At 41.0% G+C, this 27723-nt stretch overlaps 1 protein-coding gene across 4 annotated transcripts in view; it reads left to right on the top strand.

The window, feature by feature from the left end:
• rad54l2 (RAD54 like 2) overlaps nt 1-27723 on the top strand; it is a 227155-nt gene that overhangs the window by 143995 nt on the left and 55437 nt on the right. For all 4 annotated transcript variants that reach the window (XM_063067816.1, XM_063067815.1, XM_063067817.1 and 1 more), the window contains 6 exons: nt 4806-4939; nt 6526-6570; nt 9346-9477; nt 11629-11852; nt 25496-25678; nt 26642-26775. In XM_063067816.1, the coding sequence (XP_062923886.1) occupies nt 4806-4939; nt 6526-6570; nt 9346-9477; nt 11629-11852; nt 25496-25678; nt 26642-26775 (852 nt within the window). The remainder of the gene's footprint in view (nt 1-4805; nt 4940-6525; nt 6571-9345; nt 9478-11628; nt 11853-25495; nt 25679-26641; nt 26776-27723) is intronic.

The following is a 27723-nucleotide window of genomic DNA, read 5'->3' as shown; positions in this document are numbered from 1 at the left end:
AAAGCTTTTGACTTGTTCCACTTGCGCACCACCGATGTAAATTGGGTCGTGCAGTCTGCTACTCCTTCCGAAGTCAACAACCAATTCCTTCATCTTGCTGACATTGAGGGATAGGGTATTGTCTTCGCACCATGCCACCAGGTTCTTAATTTCCTCTCTGTACTCAAACTCATCATTACCCGAGATACGGCCTACAATTGTTGTATCATCAGCAAACTTATATATTGAGTTTGATGGAAACTTGGCTACACAATCATGGGTGTACAGTGAGTACAGCAGGGGGCTGAGTACACAGCCTTGTGGGGCACCGGTGCTCAGAGTGATTGTAGAGGAGAGCTTGTCCCCTATTTTTACAGCCTGGGTCCTGTCTGTGAGGAAGTTGATTGAAGATCCAGCTGCAGATCTGAGTGCTAAGGCCCAGGTTCTTATGTGGTTTTCATTTGTATTATATTGTAACTTGCAGTATTTCTTAAGCCTTGCACTGTACTGCTGCCACAAAGTAACAAATTTCATGATATATTCTGATTCTGATACAGTGACTAAGTAAAATGTCCCAGGATTTTATTCAGTAATGATGGACTAGTGAGTTTCTGTCCAACTAAGTTGCTAGGAAAATGGTCTCAGGGTGATACATAAAATTAAAAATATGTGCTGTATGAACCATGAAGAATGGCATTTCATCCTTAATGTATTCTGCGTTCTGTATGGGTGTTTCTGTGGTTGGCAGTCAGTGGTGAATGGGATTCCACAGGAGTCTGTATTGGACCCACAACTGTTCACAATTTACATTAATGCTTTGGAAGAGGGATCTTGTACCCATGATGACACCATAGCAAGTGGGAAAGCACAGTGTGCAATGTATGCAAAGAGTCTGCAGTGTGATATAAATAGGATAAGTGAGTGGGCAGGGGGCTGCTGATGAAGTACAAAGGCAGTAAATGCAAGGTCCACTTTGGAAGGAAAAAATAGAATCTTAGATTATTATTTACATGCAGAAAGATTGCAGTGTGATGTTGTGCAGAGGGACTTGGGAGTGTTAGTACGTGAATTGCAAAAGATTGGTTTGCAAGTGCAACAAGCTATTGAGTAGGCAAGTGGAATGTTGGTCTTCATTGCTGGACGGATTGAATTTAAGAGCAGGAAGGCTATGTTTTAACCTCTACAGGGTACTGTGTGCACTTGTGCTGTCCTTACTTGAGAAAAACTTTGAAGGCAGTAGAGTTGATTCTGGAAATGCAGAGGTTAGCCTACAAGAAGAGATCAAGTTGTCTGGAACCACACTTACTAGAATTCAGAAGAACGAGAGGGTTTTTTTTTAGAAACATATAAAATTCTGAAAAGCATAGGTGAGATATAGGCATAACAGTTGTTGAACTGGTAGTGAGACAAGAACTAGGAGATTCTGGGGAGTGTATTTATAATGAAGATGGGAAGGAACTACTTTTCTCAGAGTAGTGAATCTGTCAAGCAGTAGAGGATACCTCATTAAATATATTTAAGACATACTGTAGATTTTTGCATGGCAAGGGAACTAATATTTATGAGGAAAAGCCAGGTACATGGAACCGAGTCCTTGGTCACATCTGCCATGATCTAATTGAATAGCAGAGCAGCCTTGACATCCAGATAGCCTACCCTGCTATTATTTTTATGTTCTTTACGTATTGCTAACAATTTGTAGCATGGTTATGGGCTGAAGTCTGGAATGGAACTGATACCCAGGTGATTAGTTAATAAAGTAGTAGTAAAAAGATTGCTTTCAAATTGTGACCATATACAGGTCCACAATCCCTTAACCAAAATTCTGAAATCCAAAAAGTTCTGAAAACCGAAGTTTTCTTCGCCAATAGCTGATGTCACTCAAGTGTGAGGTGGCAGCATTAGCAGAGGTCACCAGATGTCAGTTGTGGCTCAGCGCTCGTACTGGTTACATGTGCGTTTGCTGTTCGCTGATATTTTGTGTTCACTGTTGACTTTGTGTTTAATTTCACTGTGAAAGTGTCAAAAAGAGCTGCAGATACCTCTGTGGGTAACAATGAGAAAAAGAGAAGCAGCTATCATTATCAATAACGCAACAAGTAGAGTTATTGCAGAAGCTTGATCGTGGTGTGTCTGTGTGTTATCTTACTAAAGAATATGGTGTCGGAACTACCATTGTATATGATTTAAAGAAACAGAAAGACAAGTTACTGAAGGTTTATAGTGACAGTGACGTTCTACATTTATTCCAATAAGTCATTTACCATGTGTTTGATTCGGTTCGTCTGAAGCTGTATATTTTTATGTTTTATTGAATGTTTTTTTTCTTGTCATTATTCCCTAAATACAGTATAACAACTATTTACATAGCATTTACATTATATTAGGTATTATAGGTAATCTAGAGATGATTTAAAGTATACGGGAGAATGTGCGTAGGTCCGGAGCTCCGCTGGGTCCTAAAGTCCACCCACACTGAGACAGGTTAAATAAGGGACTTGAACATACGTGTTTTTTGGTATCCGTTGGTGGGGGGAGGGGGGGGGTCCCAGAACTAATAAGGAGGGATTCTGAAATCCAAAAAATACTGAATTCCAAAATGCAACTGGTCCCAAGAATTTCGGATAAGGGATTGTGGACCTGTAGTACTTAATCTGAAATGCCCTATGGTGAAGGGAATCATTTATATGAACAAATTTTGTCTGAAGTAACAAATGAATTAAACTATGGTGAACTGTTAAAGACTCCAGACTTAAGTGTTACACCAAGCACCTCAGTGAAATCTTTCGATGAGCTATTTAGTGTAATAGAAAACCAGAACGTACCCCATCAGTTTCACTTGTGTAGTTATAATAAATGAACAAGGCAAGAGATTGGATCAAGATAAAAGAAGGATGTGAGCAAAGCCTTGACCGAGATGTTAAAGGTGACAGTAAAAGTTTTACATAATTATATAGAGATGACAGAGTATAAGGAAATTAAAGGCAGACCCAGGTAAATAGAAAATAAGGAAATACAGACTTGTTAAGGCTTATGTTCTTTCTTATTTGGTGTAGGGGACAAAATATGAAGGGCACAACAAAATCTAAATGTAGATCAGACAATTAATGAGTGCTTAATGGGACTCAACCAATAACAGTTAGTACCAACACAGGTAATGAGTCTGGTGTCCTCCCTGCCAATTTCTATTTAGATGTCCAATAACAATATAACTGATATTCAAGATTCAAGATTATTTATTGTCATTCTCTTGTACATAAGTCTAAAGGAGAACAAAATGGTTATTACAGCAGATCCAATACAGCATAAAAACATGATAATCATAAAGAATACAATAAAAAATACACGATATCTATAAATGTGAAAGCAATCCTATAAACCACAATGTACAATAACTGTTCTATACATTGATTAATGTACATAAAGTGACACTCGGTGATATGTATGTAGTGATGGTGGTGGGTTGGGTTAATGGATGGAGGTGTTGATCAGCCTGTCAGCTGGGAGAGATAACTTTTTTGAGTCTAGTGGCCAAGTCAAGTCAAGTCACTTTTTATTGTCATTTCAACCATAACTGCTGGTACAGAACATAGTAAAAATGAGTCAACGTTTTCCAGGACCATGGTGCTACATGAAACAATACAAAAACTACACTGAACTACGTAAGAAAAAAAACACAAAAACTACACTAGACTGCAGACCTATCCAGGACTGCATAAAGTGCACAAAACAGTGCAGGCACTACAATAAATAATAATAAATAATAAACAAGACAGTAGGCACAGTAGAGGGTATAGTAGGTTGGTGTCAAGCCAGGCTCTGGGTATTGAGGAGTCTGATGGCTTGGGGGAAGAAAATAGTCTGGTCATGAGAGCCCAAATGCTTCAGTGCCTTTTTCCAGATGGCAGGAGGGAGAAGAGTTTATATGAGGGGTGCATGGGGTCCTTCATAATGCTGTTTGCTTTGTGGATGCAGCGTATGGTGTAGATGTCTGTGATGGCGGGAAGAGAGACCCCGATGATCTTCTCAGCTGACCTCACTATCCACTGCAGGGTCTTGTGATCTGAGATGGTACAATTTCCAAACCAGGCAGTGATGCAGCTGCTCAGGATGCTCTCAATACAACCTCTGTAGAATGTGGTGAGGATGGTGGGGGTGGGAGATGGACTTTTCTCAGCCTTTGCAGATAGTAGAGACGCTGCTGGGCTTTCTTTGCTATGGAGCTGGTGTTGAGGGACCAGGTGAGATTCTCTGCCAGGTGAACACCAAGGAATTTGGTGCTCTTAACGATCTCTATGGAGGAGTCGTCGATGTTCAGTGGAGAGTAGTCACTCCGTGTCCTCCTGAAGTCAACAACTATCTCTTTTGTTTTGTTCACATTCAGAGACTCTGCACCAGTCCGTTAGCCGCTGCACCTCGATGCTGACTCTTCGTTCTTGCTGATGAGACCCACCACGGTCATGTCATCGCCGAACTTGACGATGTGGTTCGAGCTGTGTGTTGCAGCACAGTCATGGGTCAGCAGAGTGAACAGCAGTGGACTGAGCACACAGCCCTGGGGGGTCCTAGGGTGGGTGCTGCATATAGTGGGGCAAGCAGTCCACAAGCAGGATGGATGATATTGCTGGCTTTATTTGAACACTCATTTCTTTTTTCCCTTATTGGAGCAACATCAGGAAGTCATAGTTTGATTAATTGGGGTTTAGTTTTTGTTTAACCACATTCACTTTTACAGTGATGTGTATTGATTATTCTTGGGATTATAAGCCAAGTGTGGACTATGTTCTCTGAACCCATGTCTGATTTTTTTTTTGTTGGTGTTCCAGAAAGCTACTACGGGAGGACCAACTTGAAGCTGGAACCAAAGCAGCACAACAGGAAGAATTAGAGCGCCTAAAAAGGCTCGAGCAACAAAGGAAGGAATTTGTGTTACCCACCTTGCCATTTGAACTATTACAAGGTAAGGTTAGGATAATAGTCTGCCAAATTAGTCTATTTACTTGTTTGCGTGTTCTTGAGGAAATTTTCACATGACAAGGTTTTGTTTCGTGCTTGGTCCACATGATTAAGATGTTAACCTCATAGTAAATACCAAAATAGTCAACAGGTCACTTAGCATCTGTGGTAATAGAGTTAACATTCACAGTCTGAAATTCTTTATCAGAACTGGGCAAGAGTTGAAACATATTAGATTCAGAGGAAGTTTGGGGAGGGAATATCTCTGATAGGATGAGACGAAATAGTAGATATGACTGTTACAGCTTGTGCTATTTTGTCTGCATTAAGTGTTGCTGATAGCAGGGATGTGAGATGTTGTTATATAAGTGAGTTACGAAAAACTACCCAAAATCACAGGCACGCAGAAAGGCAAAAGAGAAAATGGCCAAAGTCTAGAAAATTCAACATTGAATCCTGATAGTAGCCATCTACCCAATCAGATAAGGTATTTTGCCTTATGCCTGCAGTGGGCCATATTGTGGCAGCTGGAGGATGTTAAGTGGGAGGCATGGTAGCGTAATGCTATTATAGCACTAGCAACTCTGGTTCAATTCTTTCACTGTCTGTAAGGTGTTTGTACATTCTCCTCATGGCCAAGTGGGTTTTCTCTGGGTGATTCAGTTTCCTCCCACATCTCAAAGACATGCAGGTTAGTAGAGTAATTGGTCACATGAGTGTAATTAGAGGGCATGGGCTTATTGAACCAGAAAGGCCTGTTAATATGCTGTATCTCTAAATAAGAAATGAAGTATTAAAAAAGTTCCAGGATTTTATTCAGTAACGATGAAGGGCTGGTGATTAGATGAAAGACTGGTGAAGGCCATGTTGGAGGCTCAGAGTTGGATGGAGAATGCAAATGCTGTGCAAACAGAAACTCAGATTCACTGTGGAACACTAATGGTTCACAAAGCAAGCGACCTATCTTTGTTTTCTTCAATGTTGAAGAGACCATATTTTGAACATGAAATGCAGTTCACAAGATTGAAAGAGTTGCTGCTTCTGGAAAGACTTGAGTCTTGATGGAGAGGGAAGAGATGCAAGGACAGGTTTTGCATGGCCTGTAGTCACATAGGAAAGTGTCATGTGGTGGGCAGTGGTTTATTCCATCCCTTTCAATGTGAGCATTGAACAATTCTAACTTTTCTTGGCTTGATCATTTCTTCTAAATTTACTTCAAACAGATACCTGATCATCAATATTACAAATGTATAAAGGTCTCATAGTAAAATTCTACCAGATGCTTCATTGGTGCATTATTAAAACAAAATTACTGTTATTGTAAATGAGATGATAGGACAAGCAGATGTTAAAAGGGAAAGCTTACCAGGAGGTAATCCCAGGTGTGCTTTGATAGTCAGAGATTTAGAAATGGATGGGGCCAGAAATAGAATACAGAATGCTGAGAGTCAGTCCAGGTTGATGTTACAGAGAGTGTGGGCCTCAAGCCCAGGGGATTTTGAGTAGTGAATGTAATCGTGCTAAAATAATAATCTTAAATCGGCTTAAGTTTTAAATGTTTCTAAAATCTATTTTTTTAACCATCCTCAGAGTCTAACGCCCAAACTTTAAAAAATGAACCTGTTTGGAATGAAGGTAAGCAAATGTACTTTTAAAAACAAAACTATACAAATATGATTTCTTTATACAGTTTGATACTCTTTCTTATCCCCTTGCCCTTAAGCCAGTTAAAACGTATTTTAACATGTCAGGTCCATAGGAAGTGAAGTGTAGGAGGGCTAAACAATAAACCCCTTGGGCCTCACAAAGCATTTCACTTGCTGTAGTTATGCACACAGGGTAGATAGCTAGAAATGGTTATGCTGCGTCCCTCTCTGGAATATTTATTAATCAGTTCTTTTAATTGATTTTTCCACAAGATGGGTGTTGGGTCGTGTGGCGATGCTTTTTGTTCTATGCATGCACATAGGCTCAGTAGAAGTGCTAGTGCATGATAAAATTATTTTCTTTTTCAATCTTTTTATTAATACCAAATTCTCAAACATTACAAAGAATTGGTACAAAGCTATTGGGATTACATTATTAATAATTAGTATATATAGATATAAACACAGTTAATACACAGATAAAATTCAGTACCATAAGCATTTTCTATTTAAGCTAGATCTGCATTTGCTTTAAGCATATTCCTATTTAACTAGCATTCCATCCAAATCGATGGCACTATGTGCGACTAAGAAATTGATGCCACTGTCAGAAACATGGCTATGGGATGGATAAGACTGGAAGCTTAATGTTCGAGGGTACAGGTGCTGTAGGGATAGAGGCTGAGAAAAGAGAGGAGAGAGTGTTCTATTTCTTATTAAGGGGAAGAAATCCCCTTAAAAGAAACCCCCAGGTACATCCAAACATTGTAGTTGGCTATAAAAGAAATTGTGGGAGTTCTGACTGAGATCATTGTTCATGGGTGAGGTGCTAGTATACTGAAGGGTAGCAAATATTTAAGAAGGGCAGCAAAGAAAAACTGGGAACTCTAGGCCAATAAATCTGTGGTAGAAAAGTTACTGGGGGTAATTTAGGGAGAAGATATATGTACATCTGGAATGAATGGGGTTGATTAGGGGTAGTCAGCACGGCTTTATGCATGGGGGATTATTTTTCTGAACTTGATTTGAGTTTTTTTTGAGGAGGTGACAAATGTGGTGAGGATGGGGCAGTGGACATGGTTTATATGGACTTCAGTAAAACCACATGGTAGGTTGTTCCATAAAGTTAGGTGGTATAGAATCCAGGAGGAGCTGGATACAATTGGATAGTAGAAATCAGAGGGTGATTTTATATGTGGAGGCTGTGAGCATGGTATGCCTTTGGGGTTGGAGCAGGGCCAATGTTTTTATCACGTATTTGGATAACAACAGTTTGGATAAGAATGCACAAAGCTTGGTTAGTAAGTTTTCAGATGAAACTGAAATAGGTGGAACACACACAAAATGCTGGAGGAACTCAGAAGGCCAGCAACATTTATTGAAGAAAGTATAGCCAACATTTTGGGCCGTAAGTAGGTTGTATATCCTAAAATAAGTGGTATAGTAGACAATGAAGAGATTATCAAAAATTAAAGAGAGTCTTGATCAGCTGAGTAAGTGGATGGAGAAATGGCAAATTGAGTTTAGGTCAGATAGGTGCATGCTATTGTATTTTTTAAAGTCAAATCTAAGTAGGACTTCCACAGTGAGAAGCAGTGTCCTGGTAAATTTTGTAGAAAACAGGGATCTTGGAGTATATGATTCTCTAAAAGTAGAATCACAGGCAGACTGGGTGGTGAAGAAAGCTTTTAGGCACACTTGTTTTCATAGGACAGGGCATTGAGAATAAAGGTTAGGAGGTCATGGTATAGTGGTATAGGATGCTGGTGGACTGCATTTGAAGCTTTGTGTTCAGTTTTGGTCGCACTGATAGAAGAACGCTGTTACTAAACTGGAAAGATTTACAGGGGTGCTGCCAGGGTTTGAGAGACTCCATTTTGGGGAAAGGTTAGACAGGCTAGGGTTTTGTTCTAGAGTGTATGAGACTAAGACATGGTTTTATGAAGGGGCATAGATAAGGTGAATTCACTCAGTCTTTTTCAACAGAATCAAGAACTAAAGGGCATAGGTGTAAGGTGAGAATGGGAAGATTTAAGAGGAATTTGAGGGATAACTTTTATTTTACATAAAGGTTATATCTATTTGGAATCAACTGCCAGAGAAAGTGGTTGATGCAAGAACAGTAACTGCTTATGAAAGGCAGTTACGCGGGTATATGGGTTGCAATTCACACAAACTGCTAGAGGAGCTCAGCATGCTAGGCAACATCTATGGAAAAGAGTACAAACGACTTTTGGGCTGAGACCCTTCAGCAGGACTGGAGAAAAAAATGATGGAGTATATGGATTGGATAGGTTTACAACCAATGGTTGAGCCATCTTGTTCAGCATGGAACAGCTGGGCTGAAGGATTTGTTCCCATGCTGTTTGACTCTGTGATTTATCAAAGGTACTGAAATACTTATGCCCTGTGAAACTGACTAATTTTATTTACTCACATTTCAATAAACATTTTTGAAATAATCATGAAGTATGTATGTTATGTTCATTATTAGTAAAGGTGTTTAAAAGGTGTCAGCTTCACTGGAACCAAGTATCCTACTATTTTATAGTCTCTAGATGTAGCGTTGAGACAATGTATCAGTGAAATATCAGTTTTGTAAGACTGAGAAGTCATTTATGAATGCACTTTTCTCCCAGTATTGGTCATGCCTGGACTTCATGGAGAGTTGAGTACTTGGGTCAGGATCTGTTGACATGTTGAATTCAACAACATAGGAATGAAAAAATGCTGTTGCATTGACTCTACAACTTTGTCCTTCCAGAAGAAACAATTCAGAAAGCAGATGAGGTTCTGTCTGCCCCACCAAGACTCTCCAAATCGGAGGTCATCTGTGTGGACATAAGCAGTGGGAGTGAAGATGATGCAGGGAGAGTACACAGAGCTGCAAAAGATGGTGAGAGCAACAAATATAGGTGGATCTTTTTTATGCTAATAATTTCTCCCCCTCCTTTGCACCATACATGTACTTCCCACAAAATAGATACAAATTCACATTAGGGCATGGTTTCAAAGCCATGAGAGTCTGGATAAATTTTGTCATCAAATGAGTGAATCTTGCTTGCATTGTTTCCCTAAGATACTTCTATTTTTCTGAACTGCTCCAGTACGTTGAATTAAATGACAAAAAGCTGCAAGAAAAATGGTAAGAAAGGAAGTCAAAGTGTATTTGTCCAATCTTGGCCCCACTTGTCCAATCTTTTGCCCAAGCATTGTGATGTCTGTAGACAATTGACAATATGCCTGCAATCACTCCTTACTATTTTCACACTACTTATTTCTATTTTATTTATATGTATATAAATAGTTATAAGAAAAAGTTTGTGAACCCTTTGCAATTACTTGGTTTTCTGCATTAATTACCCTTAAAAAGTAGTCTGATCTTCACCTAAGTCACAAAAGTAGACAAACACAATCTGCCTAAATTAATTAACACAAACAATTGTACTTTTCATGGCTTTATTGAACACATCGTTTAATCATTTACAGCCCAGGCTGAAAAAAAGTATGTGAACCTTTCTATTTAATAGCTGATAGAACCTCCTTTAGCAGCAATAACCTCCACCTAACGTTTCCTGTGGCTGCTGATCAGACTTGCACAATGGTGAAAAGGACTTTTAGACCATTCCTCCAGACAAAACTGTTTTAGTTCATCAATATTTCTGGTCTACCTTGATGAACAGCCCTCAAATGGATTGGCTTTTCCAAAACACAAATTTTCTTCTGTTTAAACCATCTTCTTGTTGTTTTACTCTTATGTTTTGGATTATTGTCTGGTTGCATCATCCACCTTCTATTAAGCTTCGGGTACTACTACCCTGACATTCTCCTGTAAAATGTCTTGATACAATTTTGAATTCATTGTTCCCTCAACGATTGCAAGCAAAGTAGTCTCAAACCATGATGTTCCTCCCACCATGTGCTCTTGTTCCTCCAATCATAGCAGTCAGTGTACATTTCTAATAGAACTCAACTGTGTCTCATCTGTCCATAGAACATTGTCCAGAAGCCTTTTGGAACATCCAGGCGGTCTTTTGCAAACTTGAGAGGTGCAGCAATGCTTTTATTTTTCGAGAGCAGTGGTTTCCTTCGTGGTGTCTTTCCATGAATACCATTCTTGTTCACTTTTTTTTGCTTATAGTGGACACATAAACAGAGAAGTTAGCAAGTCCCAGAGATTTCTGCAGGTCTTTTGCTGTTGTCCTTGGGTTCTTTTTCACCTCCCTCAGCATTATTCGTAATGCTCTTGGTGTGATCTTTACAGGACGCCCACACCTTGGGAGAGTAGCAACAGTACTGAATTTCTTCCATTTGTGCACAATTTCTCTTACTGCAGACTGGTGAAAACTCAGGTCTTTAAAAATGTTTTTGTAGCCTTTTCCAGCTCCATGCATGTCTGCAATTCTTCTAAGGTCCTCTGAAAGTTGTTTTGATCAAGGCATGGTGCACATAAACAGATCTTTCTTGAGAAAAGCAGACTCTCAGTAACCTGACTTTGTGTGTCTTTTTTTTAGCACAGGTCACCTCTACAACCCACACCTCCAATCTCATTTCATTGATTGGGACACTTGACTCCAAATAGCTTTTGTAGGAGGCATTACCTCAGAGGTTCACATACTTTTTTGAACCTCGACAGTGATTGTTTAAATGGAGTACTCAGTATTGATGAGAAGTATTACTATTGTTTATGAGTTATTAGTTCAGGCAGACTGTATTTATCATTGTGACTTAGATGAAGATCAGACCACAGTTTATGAATAAATGCAGACAACCAGGTAATTGCAAAGGGTTCACAAACTTTTTCTTGCAACTGTATATACTTTCTGTAATTCGCCTTTTTTCTGTTATTATGTATTGCAATGCAGTGCTGCTGCAAAGACAACAAATTTCACGACATATACCTGTGATATTAAACCTAATTTGATTCAGTTGAAAGAACAACATTATCTGTTGAATTAGCATCTACGTACTGTTAAAGCAAACAGTTCCCGTTTTGTAGTAATGCCTTATTTGACATATCACCTTATTTTTCTTTCTGGCTTGGAAGATGTGATTGAGCTGAGTTCAGGGGAAGATGACTCACTCCAAATTCTTGATAGTGGATCCAGCAATGAAGAGGAGGTGAACGAGGAGAGCAATGGTGCTCATGTGAATGATGCCTTGAACCAGCCAGATGATTTAGGCCGTGTACTTGTCAACATAAATCATCCTCCAAATGAGCAAGACATTTTCCTGGCACCCCAACTGGCACGAGCCGTCAAATCACACCAGGTAATGGGATCAAATCTTATCAGTACTACTAAGGATTGCTTTGTAACAGTATATCTTACCAATGTGTGATGTATAGGTATGACTCCTATTGTTTCTGATCATAGGAGTTTTGAACCTTCTGATGAAACTGATCCAAATATTGTGAACTTCCTCTTGGCTTACTTTATTTATCTGTAACTTGGAACATCAATCTTATTATTATCATTATTATTATTATTATCAATCTTTCTATCATGCTGTTATAAAGTATTGAGCATTCTTGTATAATAAGATGGACTCAAGACCTCACAATCTGCCTTATGACCTTGCACCTTATTGTCTGCCTGCACTGCACATTCCCCATAACTGTTAAGACTTTATTCTGCATTCAGTTTTTGTTTTCCCTTGTACTACCTCAATACACTAACGTGATGAAATGTTACGTATGTGCATATAACAATAATAAACTACCAAATCAGTTAATTAACATAGATTGGAATTGGGTCAATGTAGTAGATTAAGCCTGTATTTTATTGAGTTTAGTAGAATCAGAGGGGATCTCAGAATTCTTGCAGGGCTGTTTCTGCTGATTGGGGTGTCTTAACAAGCAAACACTTAGAGTAAGAGAGAGGTTGTGTAGGATTGAGATGAAAAGAAAATTGTTCATGCAGAAGTTGCAAGCTTTACCCCAGAAGTGTGTGGAATGAAAGGTTTCCAGATATTAAGGGTATTAAGAAATGCGGGGATACTGGAGGGAAGTGGCATTGGGATACATCAGCCATGGCTTTGATGAATCACAGAGCAGACTTGGGACCAAATTACCTGCTCATGATTTTTTAAAAAAATTCTGCATTCTGCACATTAAACCTTTTGCTCCTCAATATTTCCTATAATATTAAGGAGCAAAAGTTTGTTGTGCAGTGTGAACTGATTAATTAAATGGAGAACCTTGTTGAACAAAACGTATAATGACTTTTCATCAATGTATTTAGAGCACAACATACTTGTACAATCTTGAAGGAAACCCTTGTCTATGGGTCTTAATGAAGTGAATATGGTAAATGTCTCGCTTGATCATAGTGAATGCAAGTGTTTAGTCAAGTTATACCCTAACTTAAGTAATTCAACTTTCCATCACTTTTGGGGAAATGAAATTATGGTACTGTCATTATCTGGGCATGGATCAGTAAGATTTCTTCGTGCACCCCTTTGTCAGTGTGGAGTGCATTCTAAATGGTTCCATCACTGCCTGATATGGAGAGGGCACTGCACAGGATCGGAAAAAGCTCCAGAGGGTTGTAAACTCAGCCAGCTCCATCGTGAGCACTAGTCTCCCCACCATCAAGGATATTTTGAAAAGGCGATGCGGCGTCCATCATAAAGGACCTTAGCCATCTGGGACATGTCCTCTTCTTATTGCTGGCAAGAGAAGGTACAGGAGCCTGAAGACACAGACTCACTGTTACAGCTTCATCCCCTCTGTCATCAGATTTGTGACCGCTTTATGAACACCACCTTACTAATTTTGCTCTTTATTTTGCACTCTATTTTGTATAGACAAGAAAAATATCATGCTGTCTTTAGTTTATTTGTGAACTATGCCGCTTAATTGGGAAAGGAGACTTTTACCAAGAAGTTCCCAACTAGCATCAGTTGTGTATGCTTTTGTTATGTTATTCATTTGGGCAGACTGATGTGTTGTTCTAACAAGATGGTGCCGGTGACCAATAGTGACATCTTGCTGAGAGCTTACTTCTTGGAAGTATACTACTCTTCTTCTCCTAAATATACTTCATCATCATCTTCTGAACTGTGATTGATTGCAGTCTGTAATTTCCCTTTTACAAATATATTTTGGGCCGACTGAACAACTTGGTGCTTCTGCAATATTCTGGGGGATTCGCTACAGCCACATGCGGCTACAACCATTGCCGGGGATGTACGCTGTGCCTAATGCTGAAACACGAAACCCTAGTTGGCTCCATTACTCCATGCGGTTTAAAGCATTGAGCAAGATTAAGATCATTGAGTATGAGAATGATAAACAAACAGGTTTTCAGTGCTGTCTGACTGCGTTTGGCTGGTCTTTTCTCGCTGCTACCAACAGGCGAAAAGTGCGGGAGTATTGGGCCCCCCCTGCCACCGGGTTCAGGTGCAGTTGTTGCTCTACAGCCATCGGGTTTTCAGGTGGGCTTCACTTGCCTCAGTGCTTAATGCAATCCACACCTGTGGCGTCGCTTCGGGGCTCTGTAGTTCATGTTCCTTGTTGTTTTGCTTACTTATTTTGACCATGATTTGTTTACTTTTTATTGTTTGCGCGTTCTGTTTTTTTTGGCACATTGAGTGTTTATGGTCTTGTTGAGTGGGGGTTTTCATTTTACGGGTTCTTTTGTGTTTTTATGCTGCCTGCAAAAAGATGAATCTCAAAGTAGTATGCTGTATACATACTTAGATAAATGAACTTTGAATTTAAAACCAGTGATTTTTGACACTACATGCAGGAAGGCAATGAAAGCAGTCCATTATCTGCACTAGAGGCCTGCTCAGATTTTGTTCAATTACAGTCAATCTAAAGAAAGCAGCGTACACTATAACTCTTCACACGTCCATTTATAACAATTAAGAACTAGTACACAGTTTTATAGTACTGTAGTAATATTGGTAGTATTCTAATTGTTTTGTATTTATTTAAATACATAATTTGTTACTCAGTTATACGATAGTTGGCCTTTTTTAAACTATTTCCATGAAACTTCAGCTAATTGGGCCAAAATGTACTGGTTCTGATGTGTTCCAATTAACCAGAATCCACTGTAAATATTTCTTGTAGTAATTGCTGCCATAAAACACAAATTTCATGACATGTCAGAGATCAAAGTTCAAAGTAAATTTATTATCGAAATACCTACATGTCATCATCTACTTCCTTGAGATTCATTTTCTTGCTGGCGTTAACAGTAGATGCAAAGAAACACAATAGAGTCAATGAAGAACTGCACACAAACAAGTAATCACAAGGCCAAAAGATCATAAAGTATAGGAGCAGAATTAGGCCTATGGGTCTGCTCCGACATTTTATCGTGGCTGTTCCATTTTTCCCTCTCAACACTATTTTCATGCCTTCTCCCTGTAATCATTCACGCCCTGACTAATCAAGAACCTATTAACCTCCACCTTAAATACACCCAACGAATTCCACTGATTTACCACTCTCTGGCTAAAGAAATCCCTCCACATCTCCATTCTCAGTGGATATTCCTCTTATTCTGAGGCTGTGCCCTCTGGTCCTACACTCCCTCACTGTAGGAAACATCCTGTCCGTATCCACTCTATCTTGGCCTTTCAACATTTGCTGAGTTTCAATGAGATCCACCCCCCCCCCCCATTCTTTTAAATTCTGGTGAGTAGCGACCCAGAGCCATCAAACGCTCCTCATACTATATCCCTTTCGTTCCTGGAATCTTTCTCGTGAACTCTCCAATGTCACACAATCTTTCTTAGATAAGGGGCCCAAAACTGCTCACAATATTCCAAGTGTGTTCTGACCAGTACCTTGTAAGTTCCTTACCCAGTTTGGCATTCAATACTGTGATCCCCTCCAAGCTGATTGCCAAACTTCGCGAGCTTGGTATCAGCTCATCCCTCTGCAATTGGACCTTGGACTTTCTAACAGACCCCAATCAGTTAAGTTAGACAACCTCTCCTCCTCCACTCTCACCCTGAACACCGGCGTGCCTCAAAGCTGTGTGCTGAGCCCTCTTCTGTATTCCCTTTTCACCTATGACGGCATCCCTGTATATGGTTCTACCTCCATAATCAAGTTCGCAGACGACACCACAGTGATTGGCCTGATCAGAGGGGATGACAAGACGGCTCACAGGGACGAGGTCCAGCACCTGGCCGCATGGTGTGCCGACAACAACCTGGCACTTAACACCCAGAAGACCAAGGAAGATCATTGTGGACTTCAGGTGTGCTAGGAGCCACACTCAAGTCCCAATCTACAATAACGGAGCTGTAGTGGAGCGTGTATCAAGCTTCAAATTCCTTGGTGTCCACACTAAAGAGGATCTCACCTGGTCCCTGAACTCCTCCATTCTGATCAAAAAGGCGCAACAGCACCTTTATTTCCTGTGGAGCATCAAGAAAGCTCACCTCTGTCCCAGGATACTGATGGACTTTTACCGCTGTACCATTGAGAGCATACTCACCAACTGCATCTCAGTGTGGTATGACAATTGTCCCGTATCAGACCGCAAAGCACTCCAGCGTGTGGTGAAAACTGCGCAGCAGATTATTGGCACCCAATTGCCCACCATTGAGAACATCTACCATAAACGCTGCCTGGCCAGGGCAAAAAGCATTATCAAGGATGCATCTCACCCTAACCATCAACTTTTTACTCTCCTTCCATCCAGTAGGCGCTACAGGAGCCTCCGCTCCCGTACCAGCAGACACAAGAAGAGCTTCTTCCCTGAGGCTGTGACCTTACTGAACCTCACATCACAGCGCTAAGCAGTATTGCACCCATATTGTACTGTCTCAGTATTTATATATTGGTGTGCTGTAGCACTTACTTTTTATTCGCAGTTATTTTGTAAATAACACTATTCTTTGCATTTCTGGTTAGATGCTAACTGCATTTCAATGGCTTTGTATCTGTACTCGGCGCAATGACAATAAAGTTGAATCTAATCTAATCTAATCTAATCTAAAGCCCCCAAATTACATCCTTGCTGTTATATTCTCATCCTTAAAATGAATGCTATCATTGCATTTGCCTTCCTCACTACCAACTCAGCCTAGAAGTTAACCTTTAGGGAATCTTGCACAAGGACTCCCAAGCCCCTTTGCACCTCGGATTTATGAATTTTCTGCCCATTTAGAAAATACGTGTTTGTTCCTTCTACCAAACACTCTCCAACACTCTATTCCATCTGCCACTTCTTTGCTCATTCTTTTAATCTCTCTAAGCCTCGCTGCAGTCTCCTTGCTTCCTCAACACCACTTGCCCCTCCTCATAGCTTCATATTGGCCACAAACTTGGCCATAAAACTATCAGTTCCATCATCCAAACCGTTGACATATAACATAAAAAGAAGTGGTCCCAACACTGACCACGGAGGAACAGGTCATCACCAACAGCTAACCAGAAGAGCTTCCTTTATTCCCAGTATTTGCCTGCTGTGAATCAGTCAATCCTCTATCCATGCTAGTATCTTTCCTGTAATACCATGAGCTCTCATTTTGTTAAGCAGCCTCGTGAACAACACTTTGTCAAAGGCTTTTTGAAAACCCAAGCACACAACATCCACCAATTCTCTTGTCTATCCTGCTTGTTATTTCTTCAAAGAATTCCAGCATTTGTCTGGCAAGATTTTCCCTTAAGGAAACAATGCCACCTTTGGCCTATTTTATCATGTGCCTCCAAGTACCCTGAAAGCTCATCTTTAAAAATTAACTCCAACTTCTTCCCAACCACTGAGGTCAAATTAACTGGCAAATTTCCTTTTTTCTGCCTCCCTCCATTCTTGAAGAGTGGAGTAACATTTGCAATTTGTTACCATGCCACAACCTATAAAGCGAGTAGAGCAGGGAGTTAAGCACACAGCCTTGTGGTGCACCTGTGCTGATGTACCTTGCTGTCGTCAGGTCAAACTGACTGGGTTCTGCAGGTGAGGAAATCAAGGATTCAGTTGCACAGGGAGGTATCAAGGTCCAGGTCTTGAGCTTATTGATTAGTTTTGAAGAGTTGAGATCATCGAATGCGAAGCTGTAGTCAATTAAATGAATCCTAATGAATGCATCTTCAGTCTACAGATGTTCCAGAGCTGAGTGAAGAGCTAGTGAAATGACATTTGCTGTTGATCTTTTGTAATGGTAGGCAAACTAGAGCAGATCCAAGTCACTGCTCAGGCAAGAGTTGATTATGTTTTGTGCCCAACCGTTCAAAGCACTACATCGTAGTGTTCCGCCATGGTAGCATAGTGGTTAATGTGATGCTATTACAATTCATGGCATCAGAGATCCATTCTAATGGCATCTGTTAGAAGTTAGTACATCCTTCCCATGAGTGCTCTGGTTTCCTCCCACATTCCAAAGATGTACTGGTTAATAGGTTAATTGGTCATTGTAAGTTGTCCTGTGATTAGGCTGGGTCTAAGTAGGAGGGTTGCTATTTGGGATCATTGGACTGGAAGGGCCTGTTCTGCACTATATCTCTAACATTAAAAAAAAATGTAAGTGCGAGCTGATTCTGGTCTTTCTGTCAATTGTATAAGGAGCACCGTACCTGAATCTCTCAAACTGCAATGACTCGGGCATGTACAAGATTTATGCAACAATCTGTTCTGTGTGGTTGTGTCAACTCTCCTACAATAATGCTGGGTGATACTCTCTGGAATAAGTGTAGCAAAGGGTATAAGTTCGTCTTATAATTTTGTGTGGTTGTGGGGTGTATTCTGCCTGGAGGTTGGTGACCGGTGGTGTTCTTCAGGGATCTGTTCTGGGACTCCTGCTCTTTATGATGTTTATTAACGATTTGGATGAGGAAGTGGAGGGGTGTGTTAGTAAGCTTGCAGATGATACAAAGGTTGATGATGTGTGTAGTGTTGAAAGTTGTCGTAGGTTACAACGGGACATTGATAAGATGCTTAGCTGGGCTGAGAAGTGGCAGATGGAGTTCAGTCGAGAAAATGTGTGAAATGATTCACTTTGGAAGGTCAGATTTGAAGGCAGAGTACAGGGCTAGTGGCAGGATTCTTAGTGTGGAGGAACAGTGGGATCTTGGGGTGCACATCCACAGATCGCTCAAAGTTGCTGCACAGGCTGATAGAGTTGCTGAGAAGGCGTATGTTGTAAACACAAGAAATTCTGCAGAAGGTGGAAATCCAAAGCAACACACACAAAATGCTGTGGAACTCAACATGTCAGGCAGCATTCACAGAAATGAATAAGCAGTCGACATTTCAGGTCGAGAATCATTTTCAGGACTGGAACTTTCATTAGTTGGGAGATAGAGTTGAAGGATTGCAAGGTAACATCACAGCTCTATTAGACGACACTTGGAATATTGTGTTCAGTTCTGGTTACCTCGTTATAGGAAGGATCTGGAAGTTTTGGGGAAGGCAGAGGAAATTTACCAAAGTTCCTGGATTTTAGAGGGCATGTCTTCTGAGGAAAGATTGAGTCAGCTAGGGCTTTTCTCTTTGGAGTGAAGAAGTATGAGAGGTGACTTGATAGAGGTGTACAAGATGATAAGATGCATAGATAGAGTGGATAGCCAGGGACTTTTTCCCAGGACAGAATTCAGTAATATGAGGGGAAAGTAGAGGTGGTGATCTTGGAGATTAGATTTTTAAAAGAAGAATAGTAGGTGTGTGGAATGAGCTGCCTGGGGTAGTGGTGGAGGCAGATATGTTAACTCTTTGGCACATGGATGAAAGAAGAATCAAGTTCAAGTTGAAATTCAGTTTATTGCCATTTAAACATACATATGCATACCGCCAAATGAAACGACATTCATCACAGTTCATATAACATACACAACACATAAGTAATATTACCACAAATAAATCTACAAATAATAAGGTGGATTTACGACAGAAGTTGAACAGTAAACATTATAATGCTATGGGCGCTTCATACACTATGAGACCCAGTTGGTGGCAAGAAGGTCAGTAGTCTTATGGCCTGGGGGAAGAAGCTGTTTCCCATCCTAACAGTACTTGTCTTAATGCTATGGTACCTCCTGCCTGTGGTCTAAGAGATTGTTGGATGGATGTGGAGGGTTCGTTGGCAGTAGTAATGGCCCTGCACATCCAGCGCTCCTGATAACTATCTCTGAAGGCTGGAAGAGAGACCCCAGTGTAGTCCTTGCAATCCTTTGCAGGAACTTGCGGTCAGATACATTGCAATTCTCATACCTGATGGTGATGTAGTTAGTCAGGACACTCTTAATAGTGCTCCTACAAAACTTGGTTAGAAGTTGGGGAGAGGGAGGTGATGAAGCCTCACTTGCATCAGTCTCCTCACGAAGCGGAAATGCTCCTGTGCTGCTTTTTTTTTGACCAAAGAGGTGGTGTTGAGGGACTAGGTGAGTCGTCTGTTATATGCACTCCCAGAAACCTGGTGCTGCTGTCTCCCTCCACAGAAGTTATCTGAATGTGCAGTAAGGATCAGCCTGCATCTTCCATAATCATCTGTTTGGTCTTGCCAATGGTGAGACTCAAGTTGTTTTGCTCGTACCATTTCACAGCTGATCTACCTCCTCTTTGTATGCTATCTCGTTGTCATTGTTGATGAGGCCAATCACTGTTGTGTCATCGGTGAACTTGGTGATTTGCATTGAACTGGATCTAGCAGTGCAGTCATGTGTCAGCAGTGGCTGAGTGCACAGCCCTGGGGTGCTCAGTGTGATGGAACTAGAGATGTTTCTATCAACATGGACTGATTGTGTCCTTTCTTCCTTTCTGTCAGGAAGTCCAAGATCCATTTATAGAGAGGTGTTGAGACCCAACAAGATAAGTTTTGCAACAATGATTATATTAAATGCTGAGCTGAAGTTGATAAACAATATCTTGATTTATGAGGCACCACTTACAGATGGGACAGAACATGTGGAGTGCCGAGCCTGTGGCATCGTCAGTGGACTGATTTGAGTGATAAGTGAACTGGAAAGGGTCCAATGTAGCACAAAAATGGAATTTAATGCAATCCATAACCAGCCACTCAAAACACTTCATTTTTGTTGAGGTTAGTGCCACTGGACGGTAGTCACTAGGGCAGGTTACTATCTCCCTCTCAGGCACTGGGATGATTGTGGTCATCTTGAAGCCTGAGGGAACAATGGACTGTTCCAGAGAAATGTTGAAGATCTCTGTTAGAATCTCTTTTAACTGAGTTGCACAGTCTCTCAGCACCCAACCAGGTACATTATTGGGCTCAGTAGCTTTACGTGGGTTGACCCTGGTTAGGGTCTTCCTCACATCAGCTATGGGCAGGCAGAATGTAAAAGACGTACAGCCCATCAGGAAAAGAAGCGTCACTGTCGTTGTTATGAAGGGTAGACTTGCCTGTTATTGTCTGAACGCCCTGCCACATATGATACATGTCTCTGGTGTCACAGAAATGTCTTTTATTCTCTATGAATAATCCCAGTTTGCCTTCTTGATGGTACAGGAAAGCACAGTTCTTGTTGGCCTGAGAGCTGTCTTATCCCCTGATCTGAAGGCAGCATCCCCATCTCTCAGCCATTCCCAGACCTCTGATGTCAGCCATGGCTTCTGATTTGTTCTCACATAGATATATTTAATAGCTTTGACATCCTCAAGGCACTTCTCTGTGTAGCCAGGCACAGATCATGTATGTTCATTAATGGACGAGTACCAGTCTGTGTTTTCAAAACAGTCTTACAATACTGAGGTTGCTCCATCTACCCTGGTCTTTATCTCCCTTTGCAACACACACAAAATGCTGGAGATAAAAAGATGAGTAGATTTAAAAGGGGGTGGGGGAAGGGAGGAGAGAGAGAAACACAAGGTGATAGGTGAAGCAGGAGGAGGGGGAGGGAGTGGGGGGGGGTAGATTTCCAGCATCTGCAGATTTGGATTTCCAGCATTTGCAGATTTTTCTCATTTATCTCCCTTTGAACTGGTTTGACTGCTCCAATCAGTGGTCTCCATACAGGAATTAGCATAACAGGTAAGTGGTCAGAGAATCTGAGGTGAGGGGCAGGGAGCAGCTTTGTATGCACCAGGGTTGTTGGTATAATCCAGGTCTGATGAAGGGTCTCAGACAGAAACAATGACTGTTTACTCTTTTTCATAGCTGCTGCCTGGCCTGCTGAGTTCCTCCAGCATTTTGTGTGTATTGCTTTGAATTTCCAGCATCTGCAGATTTTCTTGTGTTTATAATCCAGGTCTAATGTAGTCTCACCTCTGGTAGAAAAGTCAACATTCTGACGGAATTCAGGCAGGACTATTTTTTAATTAGTATAGTTGAAGTCCCCAGCAGCAATAAAGAAACCATTGGAGCATGTGGCTTGTAGGTGCAGTTGCAAGAAAAAGTCTTTGAACCCTTTGCAATTACGTAGTTTTGTGTATTAGTTACTCATAAAATGTGGTCTGATCTTCATCTAAGTCACAATAATAGACAAACAACATCTGCCTGAGCTATTAACACACAAACAATTGTACTACTTCTTGTCAAAAATGAGTACACCATTTAAACATTCGCAGTCTAGGTTCAAAGAAGTATGTGAACCTCTGGAGTAATGCCTCTACAAAAGCTAATTGGAGTCAGGTGTTCTAATCAATGAGATGAGATTGAAGATGTGGGTTATAGAGGTGTCCTGCTCTTATAAAGAAAGACACACAAGGTCAGGTTACTGATCGAGCCTGCTCTTCTCAAGAAAGATTTGTTTATGTGCACCATGCCTTGATCAAGACAACTTTCAGAGGACCTTAGAAGAAGAATTGTAGAGATGCATGAAGCTGGAAAAGGCTACTAAAGCATATCTAAAGACCTGAGTGTTCATCAGTCCACAGTAAGAGAAATTGCCTACAAATGATGGAAATACAGAACTGTTGCTACTCTCCCTAGGAGTGGGCGTCCTGCAAAGATCACGCCAAGAGCACAACATACAATACTGAAGGATGTGAAAAAGAACTGAAGGGTACCAGCAAAAGACCTGCAGAAATCTCTGGAACTTGCTAAAGTCTCTGTTCATGTGTCCACTGTTAGAAAAACACTAAACAACACGGAGGAATCCACTGCTCTCCAAAAATAAATTGCTGCCTGTCTCAAGTTTGTAAAAGACCATCTGGATGTTCCACAATGCTTCCAGGACAATGTTCTGTGGACAGATGAGACAAACGTTGAACTTTTTGGAAGAAATGCACACTGCTATGTTTGAAGGAAAAAGGACGTTGCACACCAAGACTAAAACCTCATCCCAATTGTGAAGCATGGAAGGAGCATCATTCTCTGGAGCTACTTTGCTGCCTTAGGGCCTGGGCAGTTTGCAATTGTTGAGGGAACAATGAATTCAAAATTGTATCTAGACATTTTACAGGAGAATGTCAGGGTAGCAGTCCATCACTTAATAGAAGTTAAATAATGCAACAAGACAATGATCCAAAACACGACAAAATGATTTAAAAAGAAGAATATTTGTATTTTTGGAATGGCCAAGTCAGAGTCCAGACCTTAACCAATTGAGAAGCTGTGACATGACCTGAAGAGGGCTGTTCATGCAAGGTATCCCAGAAAACAGGAAAGATGTAAATAAGTTTGAAAGAGTGCAGAGAAAATTTACAAGGATGTTGCCGAGTCTAGAGCACCTGAGTATTAAGAAAAGATTAACTAGGTTAGGACCATATTTCTTGGACTATAGAAGATTGAGAGGAGATTTGATGGAGGTATACAAAATGATGAGGGGCATGGATAGGGTAAATGCAAGGAGGCTTTTTCTACTGAGGTTGAGTGGGACATGAGGTCATGGGTTAAGGGTGAAAGGTGAAAAGTTTAAGGGAAACATGAGGGGAATCTTCTTCACTTACAGAGTCATGAGAGTGTGGAGCAAGCTGCCAGTGCATTCAGGCTCAACTTCATCATTTAAGAGAAGTTTGGCTGGGTACATGGATGGTAGGATCATAGAGGTCAATAAAAGTAGATAGCTTAAATGGATCTGCACAGACTAGATGGACCGAAGGGCCTATTTCTGTGCTGTACTTTCCTATGACTCTAAATATTGATGAACTGAAACAGTTTTGTAGGGAAGAGTGGTTTAAAATTCCTCCTCACCATTGTGCAAGTCTGATCAGCTGCTACAGGAAACACTTGATGGAGGATATTGCTGCTAAAGGAGTTATTACCAGCTATTAAATACAAGGGTTCACATACTTTTTCCTGCCTGGACTGTGAATGATTAAACAAAGTGTTCAATAAGGACATAAAAAGTACAATCATTTGTGTGTTAATTAGTTTAGGCAGATTGTGTTTGTCTATTATTGTGGCTTTTGATGACGATCAGACCACATTTTATGAGTAATTAATGCAGAAAACCAGGTAGTTGCAAAGGTTTCACAAACTTTTTCATTCAACTGTAACTGATGCCACAGTAGAGCTCAGCACTTCCCCAGCATTAGCACATGGAGGATGTTGCAGCCAAAATCACAATAGCAGTGAGCTCCCTCAGAAAATGGATGAGCCTGCCCTTCGCCGTTCAGAACTCTATCAGTGATGAACAGTGCGTCATCACCACAGAAGCGTTCCCACACCAGTTCTTATTAACGTAGATACATACATCGGATCCGAAAAGCTGTTTGGCTGTTCAGGGATATTTTGGAGCAATGTTTCCATCAAATAACTGTGCAGGTCTTCCATCTCACACTGATTCAGTCTCAGGCACAGATGATCTTGTGTATTTTCTAGTGATTGAATGTTTGAAAGCAGAATCGACAGGAGAGCTGGCCTGCAGGGTTTCGCCTTTAGTCTCACACGAATACCAACATGTCTTCTGTTTGCTTGCACACCACTTCAAACAGCTAACTTAAAACCAGTCCTGCCTAAATTCTGTGCACAGGTTGACTGGAGTGGCTGCAACAGGCAATAACACAGAACGCTCTGCTGCAGAGCTCACTCTCTGTCCAACACTTACTAGTGAGGTAGACTTCCAGTACTTGATGTTCTTAAAGTGCAGCAATGTCGTGCAATCTTAAGAAAGACAAACAATTACATTGTTAGTTGGAGCTGGAATGGCCATTGAGACTGGATGTGCCGCCATCTTGAAGAAAAGTGCAGGGCTCTCGGGGTGGGAATAGGTTAACAAGTCACCGCAATATTGTGGCTGAAAGCCCTGTATTGTTCTGTGTTATCCCTCACCCTTGCTCTCACTTACCCTCTTCAATACCATTCATCTTTGAAACTTTGGTTTATGCATTTCTAGTACACAATGCGATACACACATGCATGTTTCTAACCCTACCATGGGGTGATTTTGCAGAATCCAGTCTACATTTCTGTTGCAATATTTTGAAAATGTAACATCGTGTTGATATTTTGTGATCACCCATCAGTTGATAGTTAACAGCATTTACAAAAAGCAGCATTTCCCAGTGACCATCCATTTTAATTCTAATTCCCATTCTCATTCTGACATGTTGGTTCAAGGCCACTCTCAGGTTGGAGGAGCAGCACCTCATATTCCATCTAGATAGCCTCCAACCTGATGGCATGAACATCAATTTCCCCAACATCCAGTAATTTCTCCCCCTCTCCCTTCTCTCTTTTTCCATTCCCTATTCTGGCTCCCCTCTTACCCCTTTTATTTTTCCTTCACCTGCCAAACACCTCCCTCTAGGGCTTCTCTTTCTCCATGGTTCCCTCTCCCCTTCTATCCAGTTCATTTTGCTCCAGCCCTTTATGTTTTCCACCTATCAGCTCCCAGCTTCGTGCTTCGTCCCTCCTCCCCCTTCCACCTGTCACCTTCCAGCTTGTACTCCTTCCCCTCCCTGTACCTTCTTATTCTGGCATTCTCCCCCTTTCTGTCCAGTCCAAGGTTGATGGTTTATTCACTTCCATAGATGCTGTCTGACCTGCTGAGTTCCTCCAACATTTTGTGGGTGTTTCTCAGCATTTGCATTCTGTTTCTTCACATGCAGATTGGAGGAATCCGTTTCTTGTACGATAATTTGGTGGAGTCACTGGAAAGGTTTAAAAGCAGCAGTGGTTTTGGTTGCATCCTGGCACACAGTATGGGTCTTGGCAAGACCCTGCAAATGGTCTCCTTCGTGGATGTTCTCTTTCGATACACAGAAGCACGCACTGTCCTTGCTATTGTACCGGTCAGTATCTATTAGCTGATTTCTTTATTTGTGAAAGAAAAGTCATAGTTTGAAGGAAGAGAAAGATGGAACTAATTGTCAGCATGTTTGAAAGAAGTGTCTGTTGGTATGACCTGCAGATTAGGATTTTTTGTATATATTAACACCTTACATAATAATCTGATTTCAGTTCTTAGCTTTTATTGCATCTGCAGAATTGTCACACAATGGTGTTCACTGTTTTTCTACCATGTGCTGGGTTTGATGCCATTATTGTATAGTGGGGATTGGCTGTAGGATCATCAGAGCCAGTATTTAAAGAAACAAAGTATGCTGAACTGATATATAGTAGCTGTCTTCAGTGCTGAAAGGTTCATTTATTATCAAAGTACACAACTCTGAAATTCTTCAGTTCTCTGGGTAGCCATGAAACCAAGAAAGAAAAGAAAAGCAGCACAATCATCAACCCCCAAACCCCACCTCCCTGCAAAAAAAACAACGAACAAAAACAGAACAGGCACATCAACCCCAAACTATTCCTGCACAAAAAACGAGTAAATTGGATCAGGCACGTTGCCCCCCCCCCCACCAAATCCCTTTTCCCAGACAAAAAAAACGAACAAAGTACATTGACCCCCAAATCCCTCCCCCACCACCCGCACAAAAAAGCTAAGAAGACAGATCAGGCACATCGACCCCCAAATCCTCCTCCCAGCACAAAACAAAACGAAGAAAATCGGGTTAAAAACTATAAGACTGGAAAAAGAAAGTCAGAAGTCCACATCCAAAATGCGGATAAAACCTGGGGAACGTTCCCTGTGTGCATCGGCAAGCTCCCCCCTCTCTGGTACAGAGCAATCGATCAAAAGACAGGCACCTAGAAGGGAGTAGAGAGGTTCTAATTCGTATGGGCTGGGAGACAAGGAAGGAGGGTTGTTGCTACACGAGAAAATGCTGGCTAGTTACCATTTTTGTCATTTTCAGGTAAACACTTTGCAGAACTGGTTGGCCGAGTTTAACATGTGGCTTCCAGCCCAAGAAGCACTTCCTGCAGACTACAACCCTGAAGAAATTCAGCCCCGGAGTTTCAAAGTTCACATCCTAAATGATGAGCACAAGTATGTCTGTTGCATGGTTTAAAAAAGGGAGGGAGCCCCTCGCCTGATCTGGGCCAAAGAACGAGATTGCTCAAATCTGCAAACTCATGGGGAATTCAGGGGGGCAAAGAAAATTGTTTGTCTTACACTCATGTGCAAACTGAATTATAAGTAATTATTGTCCCATCACTATATTAACTACCTGAGGTGCTACTAAGAACTACATTCTCAGAATGCCCTTGAGGCGCTTTGTTTGTGTGGTTCAAAGTTAATGATCTTGTATATCAATTTTAAACAGAGCAGGGGATTTTCCCAGTCTTCTGGCTATCATTCCTCTCTTAGTTAAGGCTGTTAATGACCAATTAATGTATAACATGCTCACTTCAGTGCTGCTTGTGATTCTGCTGTGCACAGAATGATGCATGATTTTGCCCTATATTTCAAGATAACGTGTGTTTGTAATATTCCCAAAGCCTGCTAGTATCATTGAATTGATGCAGCCTTTTTCCCCACCTGCTGACAATTAATATGAATAAGGCCCATGCCTTTTGTGAATAATTATTTGTACTCACCTGTTACATCCCCACTGTAGTTGAAAACACTAACACACAAGGATCTCATTCACATATCCAAAGTAGCAGGAATGTTAGAAGTAGATTTCTAACCATTTATGAGATGATGGAGAGAGACAGGGAAATAGGAGGAGGTCAAAGTGAAACCATATGAATGGATATGGTTAGAACTGTGCCAGTAATAAATGATTGATTATGGGACTTAGTGGGACTGCAGGAAGGTGCATTCTGACAGCTGCAGTGAGCAATCTCCCTGCTCTGCCTTTTCCACTCCTTGGACTTCGGCTCATCCAAAGCCTGGACAATGAAGTTGGAACACTGTGCGGATTACATTCTTTGTTGTTGTGCCGAGCATTGTGGGCATATTATGCTGACGACAGAACGTGTAGCAGCACTT

Source organism: Mobula hypostoma, chromosome 15 (assembly GCF_963921235.1).
Source record: "Mobula hypostoma chromosome 15, sMobHyp1.1, whole genome shotgun sequence".
NCBI classification, from domain to species: domain Eukaryota; kingdom Metazoa; phylum Chordata; class Chondrichthyes; order Myliobatiformes; family Myliobatidae; genus Mobula; species Mobula hypostoma.
Note: the sequence above shows the minus strand (reverse complement) of the source record. Positions and strands in the feature narration are given on the sequence as shown.